The sequence below is a fragment of the Scyliorhinus torazame genome, chromosome 21, assembly GCF_047496885.1.
Source record: "Scyliorhinus torazame isolate Kashiwa2021f chromosome 21, sScyTor2.1, whole genome shotgun sequence".
Taxonomy (NCBI): Eukaryota; Metazoa; Chordata; class Chondrichthyes; order Carcharhiniformes; family Scyliorhinidae; genus Scyliorhinus; species Scyliorhinus torazame.
The window spans coordinates 129,354,089-129,376,248 of NC_092727.1; the positions used below are offsets into that span (position 1 = coordinate 129,354,089).

The following is a 22,160-nucleotide window of genomic DNA, read 5'->3' on the forward strand; positions in this document are numbered from 1 at the left end:
TGGTACAGTACTGGGGCCTGTCACTGTATAACATTGATACAGTACTGGGGCCTGTCACTGTATAACATTGGTACAGTACTGGGGTCTGTCACTGTATAACACTGGTACAGTACTGGGGTCTGTCACTGTATAACATTGATACAGTACTGGGGCCTGTCACTGTATAACATTGGTACAGTACTGGGGCCTGTCACTGTATAACATTGGTACAGTACTGGGGCCTGTCACTGTATAACATTGGTACAGTACTGGGGCCTGTCACTGTATAACATTGATACAGTACTGGGGTCTGTCACTGTATAACATTGGTACAGTACTGGGGTCTGTCACTGTATCACATTGGTACAGTACTGGGGTCTGTCACTGTATAACATTGGTACAGTACTGGGGTCTGTCACTGTATAACATTGGTACAGTACTGGGGTCTGTCACTGTATCACACTGGTACAGTACTGGGGTCTGTCACTGTATAACATTGGTACAGTACTGGGGTCTGTCACTGTATAACATTGATACAGTACTGGGGTCTGTCACTGTATAACATTGGTACAGTACTGGGGTCTGTCACTGTATAACATTGGTACAGTACTGGGGTCTGTCACTGTATAACACTGGTACAGTACTGGGGTCTGTCACTGTATAACATTGGTACAGTACTGGGGTCTGTCACTGTATAACACTGGTACAGTACTGGGGCCTGTCACTGTATAACATTGATACAGTACTGGGGTCTGTCACTGTATAACATTGGTACAGTACTGGGGTCTGTCACTGTATAACACTGGTACAGTACTGGGGCATGTCACTGTATAACATTGATACAGTACTGGGGTCTCACTGTATAACATTGGTACAGTACTGGGGCCTGTTACTGTATAACATTGATACAGTACTGGGGCCTGTCACTGTATAACACTGGTACAGTACTGGGGTCTGTCGCTGTATAACATTGGTACAGTACTGGGGCCTGTCACTGTATAACATTGGCACAGTACTGGGGTCTGTCACTGTATAACACTGGTACAGTACTGGGGCCTGTCACTGTATAACATTGATACAGTACTGGGGTCTGTCACTGTATAACATTGGTACAGTACTGGGGTCTGTCACTGTATAACATTGGTACAGTACTGGGGTCTGTCACTGTATAACATTGGTACAGTACTGGGGTCTGTCACTGTATCACATTGGTACAGTACTGGGGTCTGTCACTGTATAACATTGGTACAGTACTGGGGTCTGTCACTGTATAACATTGGTACAGTACTGGGGTCTGTCACTGTATAACATTGGTACAGTACTGGGGTCTGTCACTGTATAACACTGGTACAGTACTGGGGTCTGTCACTGTATAACATTGGTACAGTACTGGGGTCTGTCACTGTATAACATTGATACAGTACTGGGGCCTGTCACTGTATAACATTGGTACAGTACTGGGGTCTGTCACTGTATAACATTGGTACAGTACTGGGGTCTGTCACTGTATAACACTGGTACAGTACTGGGGTCTGTCACTGTATAACATTGGTACACTACTGGGGTCTGTCGCTGTATAACATTGGTACAGTACTGGGGTCTGTCACTGCATAACACTGGTACAGTACTGGGGTCTGTCGCTGTATAACATTGGTACAGTACTGGGGTCTGTCACTGTATAACATTGGTACAGTACTGGGGTCTGTCACTGTATAACACTGGTACAGTACTAGGGTCTGTCACTGTATCACATTGGTACAGTACTGGGGTCTGTCACTGTATCACATTGGTACAGTACTGGGGTCTGTCACTGTATAACATTGGTACAGTACTGGGGTCTGTCACTGTATAACATTGGTACAGTACTGGGGTCTGTCACTGGGAGTGGGCAATGTTCAAGGGGAATGATTGAGATCATTAACATTGCTGTAATCTAAAATCTGTCATGTCTCTTGAGTCTTGGTGTATTCTTAGTATTTGTTTTCTGGTAAATAAACCCAGGGTTGATGGCGTACTTTCATCTTCCTGTCTCCATTACTCTCGTACTCTGCTAGGGTGCTAAAGAGGGAGCACTGGGTACAGACTAGAGGGATGTGAGTGGAGTGGGGGCTAAGGAGGGTGACAGAAATTCAGTTTAAAAGAGGATGAATATATTAATAACCGCCTGCTTTTTTCCCCCTTTTCTAGGTCCTACAGTCAGCAAAGGATCAGATCAAATGGTCACTGTTAAAATAAAACGAGAATCTTGCCTTTTTCCCTGCCTGCACTTCCCCCTCATGTCAAAGGCCATGAGACGAACCCAGATCTCTACTGTGACACGAAGATTTTGCAAATGCATTCGAGGAAGGCAGTCAGATCCGTCCAGATCTCGCCCACCCACTCATCATGCTGAATGCCTCTAGGACTTCGCTGCCAGTTTCCTTATGCGGGCACCCCTTTTGAGAAAAGAAAGAACTTGCATTTCTGTAGCACCTTTCACAACCTCAGGATGTCCCAGTGAAGTGCTTTTTTGAAGTGTAGCCACTATTGTAATGAGGAAGTGCGGCAGCCTATTTGGGCACAGTAAGATCCCACAATATGATAAATGACTGGATCATCTGTTGTGGGCTGAGTATTTTTTTTGTGTGAGGTTGGGGAACGCAGTTGATAATTACAGCCTGGAATCTTGGGTCGTTACCCGACAGTTTGCAGCTGTGGCTTAGCAGTCCCCCTTCCCCCATCTCTCGGTCTCTGACCCATGAGCTGATGGACACCTCACCTCCAGTGTCTGCTGAGCTGTCTGTGTAATCCTGGGGTAGACCGAGCAGCTGATCCCTATTCCCAATGATCTGAGCACAGATTCTGAACTTGATGAAGATTTGATAGGGTAGATGTAGAGATCTTTTCACTTCTGGGAAGCCCAGAACCACGAGTATAAATACAAAATAGTCATTCAACCCAGTGGGGAATTCCGGAGAAATGTCTTTACTCAGCGTGGTGAGTGGGACTCGCTACCACAGGGAGTAGTTGAGGTAAATAACGTAGATGCATTGAAGGGGGAAAAATGAAAACACATTTGGGAGAAAGGAATAGAAGCAATCCTGTTGGGATGAGGTGTAGTAGAGTGGGAAGAGTTTCATGCGGAGCAGTAACACTTGTCATGGACCAATTGGGCGGAATGGCCAGTTTTCATGCTGCACAATTACATTTGTGAACCTCCATCACCCTCTCCCCAAAACTACCTGTCGCCATAAACCATGTGGATTCAAGGTAGATAGTGCGCACCACTGACTCCTGAAGCAGGTACAGGAAGTGTTTGAGATTACCATGGGGTGATGGGTGGGAGAAGGGAAATTCTCAACAGGTCCCGACTTATGAAGACGCTCCTCCAGGATCAGTGTAATTGAACCCGAGCGTTTAAACACAGCACTTGTTCAGGGCCCTGGAGGGTCTGACATGAAGTGTGGCCTAAATCTCAAATGACAGCACGGTGGCGCAGTGGTTAGCACTGCTGCCTCACGGCGCCGAGGTCCCAGATTTGATCGCGGCTCTGGGTCACTGTCTTTGTGGAGTTTGCATGTTCTCCCCGTGTTTGCGTGGGTTTCGCCCCCACAACCCAAAGATGTGCAGGGTAGGTGGATTGGCCACGCTCAATTGCCTCTTAATTGGAAAAAAAATGAATTGGTTACTCTAAATTTTTTTTTTAAATCTCAAATGGAGGAATTGGACAAAGGTTTGGAAAGGAACAGTTTGTGGAGCTGTGCGAAAAGCACAGGGGCAAAGGGCCCAAGTGGATAGGCTGTACCAAGGAGAAATGCTGGGGGTGATTGGCCACAGTTGTGTTGTGAGATTCCATCATCTCCTGCCGCAGAATCTGCCTCGTGTAAAATCGCACAGGTGACCTTTCCACTCTGTGGTCAGATTTACAGATTAGTCCCGGAATCGGCAGGAACCAATGCTGAATCTCCCAGACACTGCTGTGAAAAAATACCTTGGGGGAAATATGAAGATATTTGTAATATTTCCCATTCACCAGTTAGGTAAATAATTGCAATGTTTATTAACGTATAACTACAATACAGAGGCTTACAGCCTCATGGCTGTGAGTCAGCTTCCAGGATCGAACTGACAGAGAAACCCCCCCTTGCTCGGGTGACACCCCCCCCCCCACACCCTGGTCACTGATTAGTTACCCGGCCACTTGATCCTCTCGGCCGATCACCCCATAAAGGGGACAAACACCACATTGCCCCCCTCTTTTACATCGATAATTAAGTTACTTAGACCCCACTAATTTAGAAAACACTCCACCCGGCATCTCCTCGGATACCAGTAACTCTGCTTCACCTGTTTACATGGAGATGACAGACTCGCCTGTCATGGGCTGGCTCGGTGCTTTACTGCTTCGACAGTCAGCAATGTTTCCTGCTAGCAACATGGTTTGAAGTGGCTCCTGGCTGCTGAGACAACTCTCGTCCTCGGCAAATTCGGAAACACCAGGCTTGCCGAGTGTGGACGGGTTCTACAGCACAGAAGGAATGTTGGCATTCTAGTCTCCAGGGTCACCCTAGGTTCGCTAGCTGCTCCACTTCTATCAATCCAGTTATCAACAAATCATTTAGGTACACGCCCACACGTGGCAGATCTTGCAATAGATTTTCCATTGTTCTTTGGGAAATAGCACATGCCAATGACACCCCAAAGGGTGGGCACGTATGCTGAAATGGACCTTTGTGCATGTTCATCCTAACATAATCTTGGGAAGCCTTATTTAACTCAACTTGCTGATATGAGTGGCTCATATTTAGCTTTGTATAAGACAGAGCTCTTGCTTAAAAATCGCTTTCCGTAAAAATCTTCAATCTTATGGATTAGATACTTATCTAACTTGGTAGCCTGATTAACTGTTAATTTGTCGTCTCCACAGATATGGATGGTCTCATCAGACTTTATCGCAGGGACTATAGATGCTGCCCACACCGTGAATTGAACTGGCTGGATAATACCCAGCTCTACCAATTTCTTTAATTTCATGTCCAGCCTTTCTCACAAGGCATATGGTACTCGTCTCACTGTAAAGAAACAATGGGTCCTCTGTACCTCTTAATTTTACCTAATTCGTCACAAAAAACAATCTCATGCTACTTCATTAACTCAGGCAGTCCTTCTTCCCATACTTGGAAGATCTTCATCCTTGAGCCAATCACGGCCCAAAGGACGTGGCCCTTGGTCTGACCCTATAATTATTAGGAGCTGAGTGGACTGCTGCTGATAGTTTACAGGTGCGGTGGTAGTAACCTTTTATCTTGGTGGCTTCTCCTGTATAAGTTGCTAGCTTTGCTGCGGCACCCCTCAAACTCAATGGCTGGACTCCTTGTGAAAATCAAATTGTGTGCTCTCCTATCATTGTGGAAGAGGCACCCTTGTCAACTGGACGGCACGGTAGCACAGTGGTTAGCACGGTTGCTTCACAGTGCCAGGGTCCCAGGTTCGTTTCCCGGTTTGGGCCACTGTCTGCGCAGAGTCTGCACGTTCTCCGGTTTCCTCCCACAAGTCCCGAAAGACGTGCTTGTTAGGTGAATTGGACATTCTGAATTCTCCCTCTGTGTACCTGAACAGGCGCCGGAATGTGGCAACTAGGGGTTTTTCACAGTAACTTCATTGCAGTGTTAATGTAAGCCTACTTGTGACACTAATAAAGATTATTATTATTTTGAGGGCCTACGGTTTACCAAAACATCACAGTGATGGGGGCTACTTGCCCGCTTTCACATTGAACAATGAGTGAACATTTAAATCCGTAGTACTGGACTCTTCAATATTCTACACTTGTATCATGAACTCTTACTGGGTAGACTTACTTTTACATCAGTGCCTTAAGTGACCTTTCCTGTGGCAGTGAAAAACATTCAACCTCTTTATATCAGCAGGCTTCAGGGAGTGATTTACCCCCCGCACCAGTAACTTTAGTTCAATCATAGACGATTGATTTTTTAAAAAATGATTTTTACGGGATGTGGGCTTTGGTTGCCCATCCCTAATTGCCCTCGAGAAGATGGGGGTGAGCTGCCTTCTTGAGCCGTTGCAGTCTATGTGGTGTAGGTACACACACAGTGGGGTGAAGCAGGGAGTTCCAGGATTTTGACCCAGTGACAATAAGAAATGGCGATATATTTCCAAGTCAGGGTAGTGAAGGAGTTGGAGGGGAACCTCCAGGTGGTGGGGTTCCCAGGTATCTGCTGCCCTTCTCTTTCTAGATGGTAGTGGTCGTGGGTTTGGAAGGTGCTGCCTAAGGAGCATTGGTGAGTTACTGCAGTGCATCTTGTAGGTGGTACACACGGCTGCTACTGCGCATTGGTGGTGGAGGTAGTGATTGCTTGTGGAAGGGGTGCCAATCAAGCGGGGCTGCTTTGTCCTGGATGATGTTGAGCTTCTTGAGTGTTGTTGGAGCTGCAGTCACTCTGGCAAGTGGAGAGTATTCCATCACACTCCTGACTTTGTCTTGTAGATGGTGGACATGCTTTGGGGAGTCAGGAGGTGAGTTACTTGCCACAGGATTCCGAGCCTGTGACCCGCTCTTGTAGTCACACTATTTATATAGTTGGGTCCAGATCAGTTTCTGGTCAATGGTAACCCCCAAGCTGTTGATTGTGGGGGGTTTCAGCGATAATCATGCCTTTGAATGTCAAGGGGCAATTGCTTGATTCTCTCTTATTGGAGATGGTCATTGCCTGGCACTTGTGTGGCATGAATGTTACTTGCCCCTCGTCAGCCCCGAGCCTGGATATTGTCCAGGTCTTGCTGCATTTGGACAGGGACTGCTTCAGAGTCTGAGGAGTTGCGAATGGCGCTGAACATTGTGCAGTCATCCGCAAACATCCCCACTTCTGACCTTATGATGGAAGGGAGGTCATTGATGAAGCAGCTGAAGATGGCTGGGCCGAGGACACGACCCTGAGGAACTCCTGCAGTGATGTCCTGGAGCTGAGATGATTAACCTTCAACCACCACAACCATCTTCCTTTGTTCCGGGTATGACTCCAACCAGCGGAGAGTTTTCCCCCTGATTCCCACTGAATCCAGTTTAGCTCGGGCTCCTTGATGCCACACTCGGTCAAATGCTGCCTTGATGTCGAGGGCAGTCACTCTCACCTCACCTCTGGAATTCACCTCTTTTGTCTATGTTGAACCAAGGCTGGAATGAGGTCAGGAGCTGAGTGACCCTGGCGGAACCCAAACTGAGATTCAGGAGCAGGTAATTACTAAGTAAGTGCTGCTTGATAGTACTGTTAATGACCAAATCTTTCACTCTATTCGTGGCTGCATTTTCTTCCCATTTTAAAATGGCATCTTTATTTATGGAGCCACTGCTGGCTATTTCCTGCCCTAACTGGTACATCGCACAATTTTGAGTGCTCTGAACTTCCTGTGTGCTCTTCTCAGTGCTCTCCATCACCAATCGTCAATACTGTCACCAGCGCAGCCCTAAAGTTTATATCTGCCTCTGCTAATAGCTTCCTTTGAATGGCCTCGTTATTTACCCCGCAAACTAAACGGTCCTGCAGCATAACGTTGAGAGTGGCACCAAGCAATCTGTCTTAACTTTCTATATAAGTTGCCATCGTTTCCTCAGTGACTCTCCAGATTGAGTTAAACTTAAATCGCTACAATATCACTGATGGCTTCGGGTAGGAGTGTGTTTTCTCAGTGAATGACTTGGAGTTGAGCATGCTTGGGGATGTGAGGCTGCATATTAAATTGTAGGCCTGGGATGCTCAGAAGGATTGCCGTTTTCTTCCCTTCCTGCTCTATTTCGGCGAACTGAAAAAAGTAGCCCAAACCTCCACAGAGGCATCGAAAGGAGCTTTCCGCCTGAATAAGGACACATCTGCAAACATTCCTCTGTTTCTCATTTCAATCTTAACTTCAACGTGATTTAATACTCACGATCTTGGGACTGCTAATTTTCCTTTTATCCTCATCGCCAGTGTAATATTTCCCGTTCACCAGTTAGGTAAATAACAGCAACATTTATTTACATATAACTATAATGCAGAGGTTTATGGCCTCGTGCTGTGAATCAGCTTCCAGAATCGAACTGATACAAAAATCCCAGCTTGCTAGTGTGACCTCCCTGATTGGTTACCCATGCCTCGTGACCCTCTCGGCAGATCTCCGCATATAGGGGACAAACACCACAATGTTAAAATTGATTTCCTATTGTTTGAACCACTTCCATTACAAAAAAGAATCAGGAGATTGGGGGGTGGGGGGGGGGGGGGGGAAGCTGATTGATTATGGTCAGGAATTGTCCAATCGCGTATCAATTCTCCAGTCAGTGTGGGAGGGTGGAACAATATGAAGAGGGACAGAGGGATCCGAATGCGGGAGGTTATTGACACAATCTCTAGAGTTGGGACAGCCCAGCATACACAAGCGTTGACTGGTGGTCAGGGCTGTTCACACGAGTGGGGACATGATGGGAGCTGGAGTGATGAGCAGAGGGTAATAATAATAATAATAAGAATTGCTTATTGTCACAAGTCGGCTTCAATGAAGTTACTGTGAAAAGCCCCTAGTCGCCACATTCCGGCGCCTGTTCGGGGAGGCTGGTAGGGGAATTGAACCCAAGCTGCTGGCATTGTTCTGCATTACAAGATATTTTTGTGAGATAAATGGTCAATTTGGTAAAATTCCTGCACCCTATTTAGGAGAAATGTACTTTGATCTGGAATGATTCAGCACCGGAGGAGGTTATTTGACTTCTTGGTAGATAAGTCCCATTGCCTGCTCTGTCCCCACAGCTCTACGCCCCCTCCCCCCGCATCCCCCCCCCCCCCCCCCCCCCCCCGACATATTTGGTCCTCCTTTTAAAGTTATTGTTGGATATGCTTCCACCACCCTTTCAGGCAGCACATTCCAGATCATCACAATGTTCAGACCTGAATTATTAAGGAAAGAGTGAGCGGGAAAAGAACATTTCCGTCTGTGCCGTCCCATCCTGATCCTCCAGCCGTGATTTCCGACAGCGTGCTCCAGTTCCCGATGTGAGCTCTCCTTCAGTGGAAAGTTCCCCATTGGAGGAGCAGGGTCAGAATTCTGCCACCCTCTCACTGTGGGCATGTCCTGCTGGGTGTCAGGCAATTCAGACAGACTGCCATTGCCAGCTGATGCTGCCACTCACAGGAGCAGTGTGTCCCCTCCAGTTGGCTTTGCGCCGAGTTCTCACACAGGGGAATGTGTCAGTAATTATCCCGATGTTTTTCACTGCAGTTGCACTGGGTAATGTTTTAATATGGAGCCGTTTGATACAACTACAAAAATCACCTTTCATTAAAGCAAAACCTTTTTAAAATTCTGTTTCAAATGACTCATCTTTCTATATATTTTCTCATTCCTCTTCTGTGTGACAGGAACAGGAGGAGGCCAAACAGCTGCTTTGGTCATTCAGTTAGTTCAGGACTGACTGGTATCAAAATTATTTACACTCATTTTTCCAGAACAATCAATTGTCATCTCCTGTCCTGACGTTCGGCCTCAATAGTTTTTTGGGGGAGTGTGTTCCAGATTGCCACCCCCCCTCTGTGAAGAAGAGCCTCCTGACATCATTCCCTGAAGGGCCTGGCTCTCATTTTAAAAAACTGCTTCCCACAACTTTCGGGACTCCCCTATCAGAGGAAATGTGACCTATGGAATCCTTTTAACATCTTAAACACCTCAATTAGGCGACCCCTCAACCGTCAATATCCCTCAAAATGCCAGCCTTGTCTGCGCTCGGACGGTAACCCACTTTAGGCCGGCTAACATTTGGGTGATTGTGCACTTGGGTCACTATATCCCCCTGAGGACAGAATACAGTGCCCAATGTTGGGGCGATTCAGCGGCATTGTTTTGCTCGCGGGAGAGGTCAAAACGAGAACCGTGCCAGGCGCCAAATTGGCCCACTCCCGGGATCTCGCTGCAGCGTGGCGAGAAGCCAATAACCACCGTTCAAGCCCTATTTCCGTACAATTAACGGGAGCCACCCCATATTCAATGGCCTCCCATCATTCAGCGGCCTTCCCAGCGAGTGGTCACGCTGGCGCCGATTAGTACTCCCGTTGAAAAACGTGAACTTATCGGAAGAGCTTCTGTGGGGAGCCGAGGAGGTGAGTAGCCATCTTCACTCAGTCAGTGAGCCCGGGGGCACTGGGCTAGTCGCCTCTTTGCTCGTTGGCGGGGGGGGGGGGGGGGGGGGGTCAGCTGGTGTGGTCTGCCATGGGAGGGGGGTCAGAGTTGTGGGGGGGGGAGGGGCAACTGTCCGTGGCTCCTCCGTGTACCCATTCCGGGGGCAACCCTTGTCCCTGCCCCACTGAACACCCTTAACCCCCACTGAGAGGCCTCTGGCTGTGCAGCTGAAGGTTATTACTGAATTGTCAATCCAAGTGGATTCCCGTGGGGTGGGTGGGCCATGAAGCATGTGGGAGCCATTGCCCAGCAGCCCAATCAGACCGTGATGCCTGGACACTGCAAGAGGCATGATCCGAACACCCAGGGGATGGGCCCCAGCACCGGGGATGGTGGGTGAGTGCAACAGGGAAGGGACCAGCGCCCGGTCCAGGTAACGTAACGGGAGGGTGTCAGGGGTCTGGAGTCCGGTGAGTGGGGAAGGCCCTCGCTGCAGCCAGGTGTGCGTGGGCAGGGCTTTCAGGTGCGGAGATCAATGGGGGAATGGAGGGTCCTGGGGTGGGAGCTACCACTGTTTGACAGTCTAACACCCTCTCCCAATTCCTTACAGATATTGAATGGTATAGACGGTATTTTGGACCCCGCAGAACATGCCCTAGTGGTGCTGCTGATAGGCCGGGTACTGGAGACATGGGCAGCAGCAACGTCGCCAGAGGCTCGAGGCAGCGGCCCATGTGCTGGACGCCGTCCCACACCCTGAGGACCCTGCTGCCCATCAGGCCAGGGTGAGACCCAGAGGGGAAGGCCCATGACAGGCCAGGGTCGCTGGTCTTTCAAGCAGATGACTTGTGTGCGGGGAGCCAGTGCCGCAGGAGGCTCCGCCTCAACAAGGCCATGTCGTTGTGGACTTGGCACCATGTGGAGGACAACGGCTCTCGGTGGCTGTCAATGTTAACCCTATTTTCTCTTTCCACTGTTTAACGTTATGATGCCTCCCTCTTAAGACGAAGATGAGAATTCTTTTCTCACATAGATAACTGGAGGCTGGGCATTGCAGTTATTCAAGGATGGATTATTTTATAAACAAGAAAGTCAGTGGTTATGAGGGGAGGGGGTCAGATGGCAAAGTGACCACAGGATTGAAGGGCCGAATGGCCTACTCCTGAGTGCTGTGTTTTTAATATCATAGAATTTACAGTGCAGAAGGAGGCCATTCGGCCCATCGAGTCTGCACCGGCTCTTTGAAAGAGCACCCTACCCTACCCCCACACCTCCACCCTAGCCCCATAACCCAGTAACCCCACCCAACACTAAGGGCAATTTTGGACACAAAGGGCAATTTATCATGGCCAATCCACCTTACCTGCACATCTTTGGACTGTGGGAGGAAACCGGAGCACCCGGAGGAAACCCATGCACACACTGGGATAACGTACAGACAGTGACCCAAGCCGGGAATCGAATCTGGGACCCTGGAGCTGTGAAGCAATTGTGCTATCCGCAATGCTACCGTGCTGCCCTGATATAATCCTCTGAATCTGTTGATTAGATTCTAGTCTGTAACTCACTCCTGCTTACCTGTAATTATATATATCTGCCCCCCCTCTCCCCAAAACACTTCCATTGATTCTGGTCCGTCCCAGGTATCTTTATTTGTATATTTACACCATGTGGTTAAGCTGTTCCTGGGTGAAATAGCTGCTGGAATTCTCTACCCGAGAACTGTGGAGGTTTAATTGAGTAAATTCAAGACTGAGATTGATATTTTTGGAAACTGGGAAGTAAAGTCGCCACAGTCCCAGATGACCATCGGCTGTTTTCCCATTTGAGGGGGAGAGCTGACCAGTGGTGGTTTAACCCGAGGATCACCACACCTCAGGCGAGGGGAAGGTTGAGAAGGCGGGCCCTTCATGAATAACCTCAGCCGATACGGGAAGGAACCTGCGCCATTGTCCTTGCTCTGCATCACGAACCAGCTATCCAGCCAACTGAGCTAAACCGGCCCCATAATGGGAATAGTGTGGGAATTATGGGTTTGGAGAAGTGCGGGGAGGTGTGGGGCTGGATTCTCCGCAGCCCCACTCACAAATCGCATTTAGCGCGGGAGCGGAGAATCAATTTTTGGGGGAACTACATCTTTGCAGCTGCCTCTGCGGTCTGTGTCCCCCTTGGCGCTCGGCGTGGCTGCTGGAAGTGCGGGGGCCGTATCCGCAGCTAAAGCTGCGTGAATTTTTTAATTGTTTTTTCCAAAAATATACTTTATTCATAAAATCTATCATAAGCATTACAGAACATTTCGAATTGTCTTGACTGTACATTTCCGTCAGAGCTACACATTCCCTTGACTTTCTTTCATTCAATTTTGATATTATTATACACATATCACTCTTTACGTTACAATTCCTTCTTAAATATTTACATTGTCATGTTTGTTTTATACATTGGAGTGTTGGTGGTCCAGACCGAGGGGGGTTTACACTGTTCCCCGCCCCTCGGTGTACAGTTGCTGGAAAGACCTTACACAGTGGTCTTTCCCCATTGCACCTTGGCAGCAGCTGCTCCAAGCTTGAGTGCGTCCCTCAGCACGTAGTCCTGGACCTTGGAATGTGCCAGTCTGCAACACTCGGTCGAGGACAATTCTTTGCACTGGAAGATCAGCAAGTTCCGGGCAGACCAAAGAGCGTCTTTCACCGAGTTGATGACCTTCCAGCAGCAGTTGATGTTTGTCTCGGTGTGTGTCCCTGGAAACAGTCCGTAGAGCACAGAGTCCTGTGAAATTACTCCGGCTCCCTGCTAGCCCCCTGCAGGGCATTGAATTATCTCAAACTTTCTTCAGGAATCTTCGGAGTGAAACGCCAGCATTTATACGTTGGCGTGGGGACATAGCCCCATTTTGGGAGAATCTAGCCCACGGTTTGTGGTTATTGAATGATGGAACTGGGTCAAAGGGTAAGTGACCACTTGCTGCTCCTATTTCTGAGGTTTAGGCTGTGCCAAGCGCTCTCACTCCGGGTTTATCTTTAATCGGCAGATAGTAAATGACTGCAGTGCCTTTAACTTTGCTCCGTGCCCGGGAGGGAATTTGCATCCCTCTTTCCCATTGGCCAGTCTGTATCAAGGGCGGGCACCTCGAGCCACCAATCAACGATCACCAGGCTATTGTGACGCCACCTGCTTAGCAAACGGCACCGCCCACATTATGCAAATACCGGAAAGGCGAGCCCCAATCAGAGCGGAGCACCAGGAATCATGCAGATAAAAGGCGGGGCTTAGCGGCAGGCGGGATGTGATTGGCCGTCATGGTGGGGAGGGGGCGTGGCATGCAAAAACACCTGATTATTCATGAGGCGGCGGTTGGATACATTGGGTGAAGTATCAGTTTATTAAAGGCGCCGTTCCTTCACCCTCCACACAACTTTCTGTGTCCAGAGCAAAGCGGATTTGCAGCTTGTTCTGCAGTTTGTGGCTGAGCCGCCTGCAGCCTCTGGTGCTGATCATTCTGAAATGTGGACCCAGCTGCTCTTTGCTGATTTCAGTGTTCCAGGTCCTCGGAGCCCCTCCCGGCTCAGTGGCAGTGATAATAACAAAGAACAAAGAAATGTACAGCACAGGAACAGGCCCTTCGGCCCTCCAAGCCCGTGCCGACCATACTGCCCGACTAAACTACAATCTTCTACACTTCCTGGGTCCGTATCCCTCTATTCCCATCCTATTCATGTATTTGTCAAGATGCCCCTTAAATGTCACTATCGTCCCTGCTTCCACCACCTCCTCCGGCAGCGAGTTCCAGGCACCCACTACCCTCTGCGTAAAAAACTTGCCTCGTACATCTACTCTAAACCTTGCCCCTCTCACCTTAAACCTATGCCCCCTAGTAATTGACCCCTCTACCCTGGGGAAAAGCCTCTGACTATCCACTCTGTCTATGCCCCTCATAATTTTGTATACCTCTATCAGGTCTCCCCTCAACCTCCTTCGTTCCAGTGAGAACAAACCGAGTTTATTCAACCGCTCCTCATAGCTAATGCCCTCCAACGCCGCCCTCCTTCTGGTGGCCACCCTTGTTGGCATCAATTGTGCCCAGATCCTCCGACACAGTGTCACTACACACTGAGGTCCTACCTGTCCCCGGTGTTGCGAAGGTCCCACCACATCGCTGCGGAATGTTCCACTAGTTGGACCACCTAGTTGTCCCTCATGAAAAAGTCTGTTTGGAAAAACATCTTTGACCACAAGTCTATCAGGCAGTGGTCTGCATGTAATGTCCTTGAGGCCCTGAAGGAACCATAGAATCCCTACAGTGCAAGGCCATTTGGTCCATCGAGTCTGCACCGATTCTCTGAAAGAGCACCCTACCTAGGCCCACTCCCCCGCCCTTTCCCTGTAACCTCACCTAACCTGCACATCTTTGGACACTAAGGGGCAATTTATCATGGGGAATTCACCTAACCGGCACATATTTGTGGGAAGAAACCGGAGCACCTGGAGGAAACCCACACAGATGTAGGGAGAACATGCATTTGACAAGGTCCATCATGGCAGGTTGGTGCAAAAGATTAAATCACACAGGATCAGGGATGAACTAGCTGGATGGATTCAGAACTGGTTTGGCCATAGAAGACAGAGGGTAGTAGTGGAAGGGAGTTTTTCCGAATGGAGGTTTGTAACTAGTGGTGTTCCGCAGGGATCAGTACTGCGACCTCTGCTGTTGTAATATATATAAATGACTTGGAAGAAAACGTAGCGGGTCTGATTAGCAAGTTTGCGGATAGTGATAGTAAGATTGCAGGAGTTGCGGATAGTGATGAAGATTGTCACAGAAACAGGGCAACACGGTGGCACAGTGGGTTAGCCCTGCAGCCTCACGGCGCCGAGGTCCCAGGTTCGATCCCGGCTCTGGGTCATGTCCGTGTGGAGTTTGCACATTCTCCCCGTGTCTGCGTGGGTTTCGCCCCCACAACACAAAGATGTGCAGGCTAGGTGGATTGACCACGCTAAATTGCCCCTCAATTGGAAAAAATGAATTGGGTACTCTCAATTTTAAAAAAAGATTGTCACAGCAAAGAGCAGGATATAGATAGGCTGTAAAATTGGGCGGAGAAATGGCAGATGGAATTTAACCCAGACAAATGTGAGGTGATGCATTTTGGTAGATCCAATTGAGATAGGAGCTATAAAATAAACGGCAGAACCATCAGGAGCATAGAGACACAGAGAGATCTGGGCGTGCAGGTCCACAGATCCTTAAAAGTGGCAGCACAGGTGGAAATGGTGGTAAAGAAAGCATACGGCATGCTTGCCTTCATTGGACTGGGCACCGAGTATAAAAGTTTGCAAATTATGTTACAGTTATATAGAACATTGGTTAGGCCACATTTGGAATACTGTGTCCAATTCTGGTCACCGCACTACCAGAAGGATGTGGAGGCTTTGGAGAGAGTACAGAAAAGGTTTACCAGGATGTTGCTAGTAAGGAAGGTATTAGCTATGAGGAGAGATTGAATAAACTGGGATTGTTCTTCCCAGAGAGACGGAGGCTGAGGGGCGACCTGATAGAAGTTTATAAAATTATGAGGGGTATAGATAGGGTGAACAGTTGGAGGCTTTTTCCCAGGACAGAAATGACAATTACAAGGGGGCACAAGTTCAAGGTGAGGGGCGATAGGTTCAGTAGAAATGTGCGGACACATTCCACGGTCCACAACTGTACGCTGAGAAACACACTCAGGCTTGGGGCAGCCGGCAAGGCTGAATGGGGAAAGGCCACCATGTAAGGCCTTTCAGCAAATGTACACCAAGGGGTTGGTAACCGAGTAAAACCTTTCAGTCTGTGTGCTTAATGCTAAGTGTATGTAACTATGCTGAAGCACTGCTGAGCGCAACATGACTGATGTAGGTAGTCTGAACAGAATTGTTCCCTCTAACAAAATTATTGAAATGTTTGTAATGTTCTCGTAACTGGATCAAAGCACCTCCAAGGCTCAGAGTGCATCTTGATCTTTAGAGAACATGTGAATATCAGTGCACTTTACTGTTATGATAATGTGAATGTTTGGTAATGTCTCTTTCTGTTATTTTATGAATAAAGTATATTTTTGTAAAAAGAAAAGTGACGATAGAAATAATATTGAGAAATAAAATGAAGGTGGACATCCAGAGGAAAAAAAATCCAATATTTTCCCGACCATTCAGAGTGTAGGGCGGGGGGTCTCAGAATGGCCTGTGTCACTCACACTGATCTCCGTTGTTTCAGGCGGACAGCCCCACCTACAGGCTATTCTTTGCCAAAACATCATTAATGTTACTAAAAGGTATTAGAAAGAATTCTGGGGGACAGAATACGTCTGCACTTAGACACAGATTTATCATGGGTGATCATTGGATTGGATTGGATTTGTTTATTGTCATGTGTACCGAGGTACAGTGAAAAGTATTTTTCTGCGAGCAGCTCAACAGATCATTAAGTACATGAGAAGAAAAGGGAATAAAAGAAAATACATAATAGGGCAACACAACATATACAATGTAACTACATAAGCACCGGCATCGGATGAAGCATACAGGGTATAGTGTTAATGAGGTCAGTCCATAAGAGGGTCATTTAGGAGTCTGGTGACAGTGGGGAAGAAGCTGTTTTTGAGTCTGTTCGTGCGTGTTCTCAGACTTCTGTATCTCCTGCCCGATGGAAGAAGTTGGAAGAGTGAGTAAGCCGGGTGGGAGGGATCTTTGATTATGCTGCCCGCTTTCCCCAGGCAGCGGGAAGTGTAGATGGAGTCAATGGATGAGAGGCAGGTTCGTGTGATGGACTGGGCGGTGTTCACGACTCTCTGAAGTTTCTTGCGGTCCTGGGCCGAGCAGTTGCCATACCAGGCTGTGATGCAGCCCGATAGGATGCTGTCTATGGTCAGCATGGATTTGTTAAGGAAAGGGTTTGACAAATTTAATCGAATATTTGAGGAGTTAGCCAGGAGTGCTGATGAGATTAATGCATTTGATATGATCTATATGGACTTTAGCAAGTCTTTTCATAAGGTCCCTCCTGGAAGACGGGTCAAGAGAGTGAGAAGGGCCGTGAGATCCAAGAGGCACATTGGACCCAGAATTGGCTGAGCAGAGTAGGGGGATGTTTCTGTGACTGTAAGTCTGTTTCCAGTGGAACTCCGCAGGGCTCGGTCCTTGCTCTTTGTGATGTACATTAATGATTTGGACTTAAATGTAGGGGGTACAATCAAGAGTTCGCAGATGCCACGGAAATTGGTAGGTGGTAAATAGTGAAGAGGATAGTCGTGGACCACAGGAGGACATCGACGGACTGGTCTGGTGGGCAGACCAGTGGAAACTAGAATCCAACCTGTAAAAGTGTGAGGTGATGCACATGGGGAGGGCGAACAAGGTAAAGGATTAGACTGTTCAAGGTGGGACCCAGGAAAGTACTGAAGATCAGAGGGACCTTGGAGTGCTTATCCACAGACCCATGAAGGTTGCAGGACAGGTAGAAAAGGTTGTTAAGGCTCATGGGTTATTTGCCTTAATTAGCCGAGAAATAAAATACAGGAGCAGGGAGGTCCTGCTGGAACTGTACAAAAAGCTGGTCAGGCCACAATTGGAATACTGAGTGTAGTTCTGGTCACCTCATTATAGAGATTCAACTGGAGAGGGTGCAGAGGAGATTTGCCAGGATGCTGCCTGGGCTGCGGCTATGAGGAGAGTTTGATAGACGGGGACTGTTTTCCTTGGAGCAGTGAAGGTTGAGAGGAAGGTTGATGAAGGTATGTGAGATTATGAGGGGCATAGATAGGGTGGATAAAAAGGAACTTTTTCCTTCAGTGGAAGGGTCAATGATCAAGGGTCAACGATCGAGGGGCAGAGCTTTAAGGTGAGGGGCAGAAGGCTAAGAGGGGAGTTGAGGAAACACCTTTTCACCCAGGAGGGTGGTGGGAATCTGGAACTCGCTGCCTGAAAGAGTGTTTGAGTCAGAAACTCTCGGAACATTTAGGAAGTATTTAGACATTTAGACATTCACTTGCACTGCCGTAACCTCCAGAGCTATGGGTCAAGCACAACTGGGGGGCAACTGTGCGCGGCACCACCATGCCAACCCTGCGGGAGGCAGCACCACACATGCAGCAGCCAACATCCGGACACTCAGGGGATGGAACACAGCTCCGGGGACATGTCCATGGCCGGAGGGTGGGTGAGTGCTTCGGGGAGGGGGAGATGCCGGGAGAGATGGTCCAAGTGTTTGAGGTTGGGCAGCATTGCGGAGGAACGTGACAGAGGCATCATACTGCTTCTGGTCAAGGATGTTTATTGCGTTTTACAATTTACCCCCTCCCTCGGTGCCCACAGTGATCCTCGATGGGCTTTGCCCTCCTCACTCTTCCACTACGTCCCCGTGTGTCTCCAGGATGCACATCTGTGGTGGAGACAGCCAGCTGCTGACCTCGTCCCGTGGCCTTCGATGCTCCTGGCGGGCATCCTCTGGGGGCCCCGAGGTCGGAGAGCCCCGGCTCGCTTGTCGGTGGCACAGCCGTGCCGCCCTGTCCCATGTGCTGGCTACGAGACGCGGACTCATCAGATGGGTGGAACTCGGGGAGCTGGTGGCCACTGTTGCCGCCCCATGGGACAGGTCCAGATTGGCACTCAGCGCCCCCTCCTCCCGCTCAGTGCCCATAGGGCCTTGGGGTTCACCTTGGGACGCAGGGGCAGCAGGTTTGAGCCCCGGGTATCCCTGCATCGTCTGGCTCTGCCAGCCCTGGTGGCTCCCCCTGGTCCGCACCATGATGTCGACGCCCTCAGCGATGCTCCTCAGTGACTGGGACATGCTCTGCTGCTCCTCGGCCTTGCCCATCTGAGAGTGGGACATGTCCCGCAGAATTTCATCAAGGTCAGCGAGTCGGACATTGTGCCGAGACCCTCAGCCATGGCCGTCACCGACTCCGTGACTCCTTGGACACCTTCACTCCTGGTGCCAACGTTGTGCCGCAGGCTCTCCACTGCGGTCGCCACCCTGGCAGTGTTGGCCTCGGTGACACGCATTGCTGCTGACATTTCCAGCGCCCGTAGCCTCTGGGTCTCCTCCAGGTGGCTATGGATCAGCTGGAGAGACGCTGACATCTCCCTCTGAGTGTCCCGGCCGCTCCCTAACGTCTCCATCAGCTCCGGAAATAACTCTTCCAGAGGCTCAGCATCAGGCTGGGACCCAGCTGGGTCCTGGGATCCCGCAGCCCTCCCACTGCTGTCCCGCCTGGGGGTTCCTGCCTCCACCTGATGTACAGCAGCAGCAGAAAGAATTGCTTTTAACAATGGCTTCAATCTTCCTGATATTTAATTGGAGGAAATTTCTGCTCATCCAATACTGGATGTCGGATAGGCAGTCAGAAAATTGAACAACTGTGGAGGAGTGGAGAGAGGTGGTAGTGAGGTATTTGCTTTATTAACCAGGACAGAGACACAGGGAGCACTCCCCCTGTGAGGTGTCTACCATTTAAATGTGGGTGTTGCTGTGTCAAGAATAATTTTACAACTGGGTAATGTGGCCATTCAGTTAATTAAATAAATGTAATCATTAACCAAATGGATCTATTACATGGAAAAATGGTCTTAATTGCTGACATTGGCACTAAGCTACTGGAGCGAATCTCCCCAACAGCCTGGAATAAAGTATTAAAGGGACAGGTCGTCCAATCCTTCCCCCATGTCAGTGGTTAGGGGGAGCTAAAGGAATAGGATCAAATAACAGGTGGAGGAAAGCTATCCTTTGTTAGAATATCAGCAGGCGATCAGCGAAGGCCGATTGCCTGGCAGGGCAAAGATTTTGTTTGCTTCTTCTCGGCGACAGAACACATCCGGAAACATTTCCAGGGTCACCAACAACTCTGGTTCTAGCTATTCCAAGAAAAGTAATCTCATGACACCCTGCCCCCATATCAACTAACCTTTATAAATATTTCTACAATTTATAGAGAATTGTTCAAAGAAATATAAACATTTTCATCATTCCCGTGCAGCCCACATCATTTATAGCTTCTGGCTTTGGTTGTAGCAGAATCTCTAAAGTAGTATTCCCTCAGTACTGACCCTCTGACAGTGCGGCACTCCCTCAGTACTGACCCTCTGACAGTGCGGCACTCCCTCAGTACTGACCCTCTGACAGTGCAGCACTCCCTCAGTACTGACCCTCTGACAGTGCAGCACTCCCTCAGTACTGACCCTCTGACAGTGCGGCGCTCCCTCAGTACTGACCCTCTGACAGTGCAGCACTCCCTCAGTACTGACCCTCTGACAGTGCAGCACTCCCTCAGTACTGACCCTCTGACAGTGCAGCATTCCCTCAGTACTGACCCTCTGACAGTGCAGCACTCCCTCAGTACTGACCCTCTGACAGTGCAGCACTCCCTCAGTACTGACCCTCTGACAGTGCAGCTCTCCCTCAGTACTGACCCTCTGACAGTGCGGCACTCCCTCAGTACTGACCCTCTTACAGTGCAGCACTCCCTCAGTACTGACCCTCTGACAGTGCGGCACTCCCTCAGTACTGACCCTCTGACAGTGCAGCACTCCCTCAGTACTGACCCTCTGACAGTGCGGTGCTCCCTCAGTACTGACCCTCTGACAGTGCAGCACTCCCTCAGTACTGAACCTCTGACAGTGCAGCACTCCCTCAGTACTGACCCTCTGACAGTGCAGCACTCCCTCAGTACTGACCCTCTGACAGTGCAGCTCTCCCTCAGTACTGACCCTCTGACAGTGCGGCACTCCCTCAGTACTGACCCTCTTACAGTGCAGCACTCCCTCAGTACTGACCCTCTGACAGTGCAGCACTCCCTCAGTACTGACCCTCTGACAGTGCGGTGCTCCCTCAGTACTGACCCTCTGACAGTGCAGCACTCCCTCAGTACTGAACCTCTGACAGTGCAGCACTCCCTCAGTACTGACCCTCTGACAGTGCGGTGCTCCCTCAGTACTGACCCTCTGACAGTGCGGCACTCCCTCAGTACTGACCCTCTGACAGTGCGGTGCTCCCTCAGTACTGACCCTCTGACAGTGCAGCACTCCCTCAGTACTGACCCTCTGACAGTGCGGTGCTCCCTCAGTACTGACCCTCTGACAGTGCTGCTCCCTCAGTACTGACCCTCTGACAGTGCGGCACTCCCTCAGTAATGACCCTCTGACAGTGCAGCTCTCCCTCAGTACTGACCCTCTGACAGTGCAGCACTCCCTCAGTACTGACCCTCTGACAGTGCAGCTCTCCCTCAGTACTGACCCTCTGACAGTGCAGCACTCCCTCAGTACTGACCCTCTGACAGTGCAGCACTCCCTCAGTACTGACCCTCTGACAGTGCAGCATTCCCTCAGTACTGACCCTCTGACAGTGCAGCACTCCCTCAGTACTGACCCTCTGACTGTGTGGCACTCCCTCAGTACTGACCCTCTGACAGTGCAGCTCTCCCTCAGTACTGACCCTCTGACAGTGCTGCACTCCCTCAGTACTGACCCTCTGACAGTGCAGCACTCCCTCAGTACTGACCCTCTGACAGTGCGGCACTCCCTCAGTACTGAGCCTCTGACAGTGCAGCACTCTCTCAGTACTGACCCTCTGACAGTGCAGCACTCCCTCAGTACTGACCCTCTGACAGTGCGGCACTCCCTCAGTACTGACCCTCTGACAGTGCGGCACTCCCTCAGTACTGACCCTCTGACAGTGCGGCACTCCCTCAGTACTGACCCTCTGACAGTGCGGCACTCCCTCAGTACTGACCCTCTGACAGTGCGGCACTCCCTCAGTACTGACCCTCTGACAGTGCAGCACTCCCTCAGTACTGACCCTCTGACAGTGCGGCACTCCCTCAGTACTGACCCTCTGACAGTGCAGCACTCCGTCAGTACTGACCCTCTGACAGTGCGGCACTCCCTCAGTACTGACCCTCTGACAGTGCAGCACTCCCTCAGTACTGACCCTCTGACAGTGCAGCTCTCCCTCAGTACTGACCCTCTGACAGTGCGGCACTCCCTCAGTACTGACCCTCTTACAG

At 49.6% G+C, this 22,160-nt stretch overlaps 1 protein-coding gene and 1 long non-coding RNA gene across 4 annotated transcripts in view; both read left to right on the plus strand.

Annotated features, from left to right (window-relative positions):
• The window catches only part of LOC140398656 (coatomer subunit zeta-1-like), a 46,672-nt gene extending 44,095 nt beyond the window's left edge, over positions 1-2,577 (plus strand). For all 3 annotated transcript variants that reach the window (XR_011937532.1, XR_011937533.1, XM_072487570.1), the window contains one exon: positions 2,167-2,577. Coding sequence is in view for 1 of the 3 variants with exons in the window: in XM_072487570.1 (XP_072343671.1) it covers positions 2,167-2,214 (48 nt within the window). In the remaining 2 variants the exon portion in view is untranslated. The remainder of the gene's footprint in view (positions 1-2,166) is intronic.
• Positions 2,578-12,882: 10,305 nt separating this feature from the next.
• LOC140398044 (uncharacterized) overlaps positions 12,883-22,160 on the plus strand; it is a 55,331-nt gene continuing 46,053 nt past the window's right edge. Inside the window, exon 1 of the long non-coding RNA XR_011937404.1 lies at positions 12,883-13,074. This is a non-coding gene — a long non-coding RNA (uncharacterized lncRNA). The remainder of the gene's footprint in view (positions 13,075-22,160) is intronic.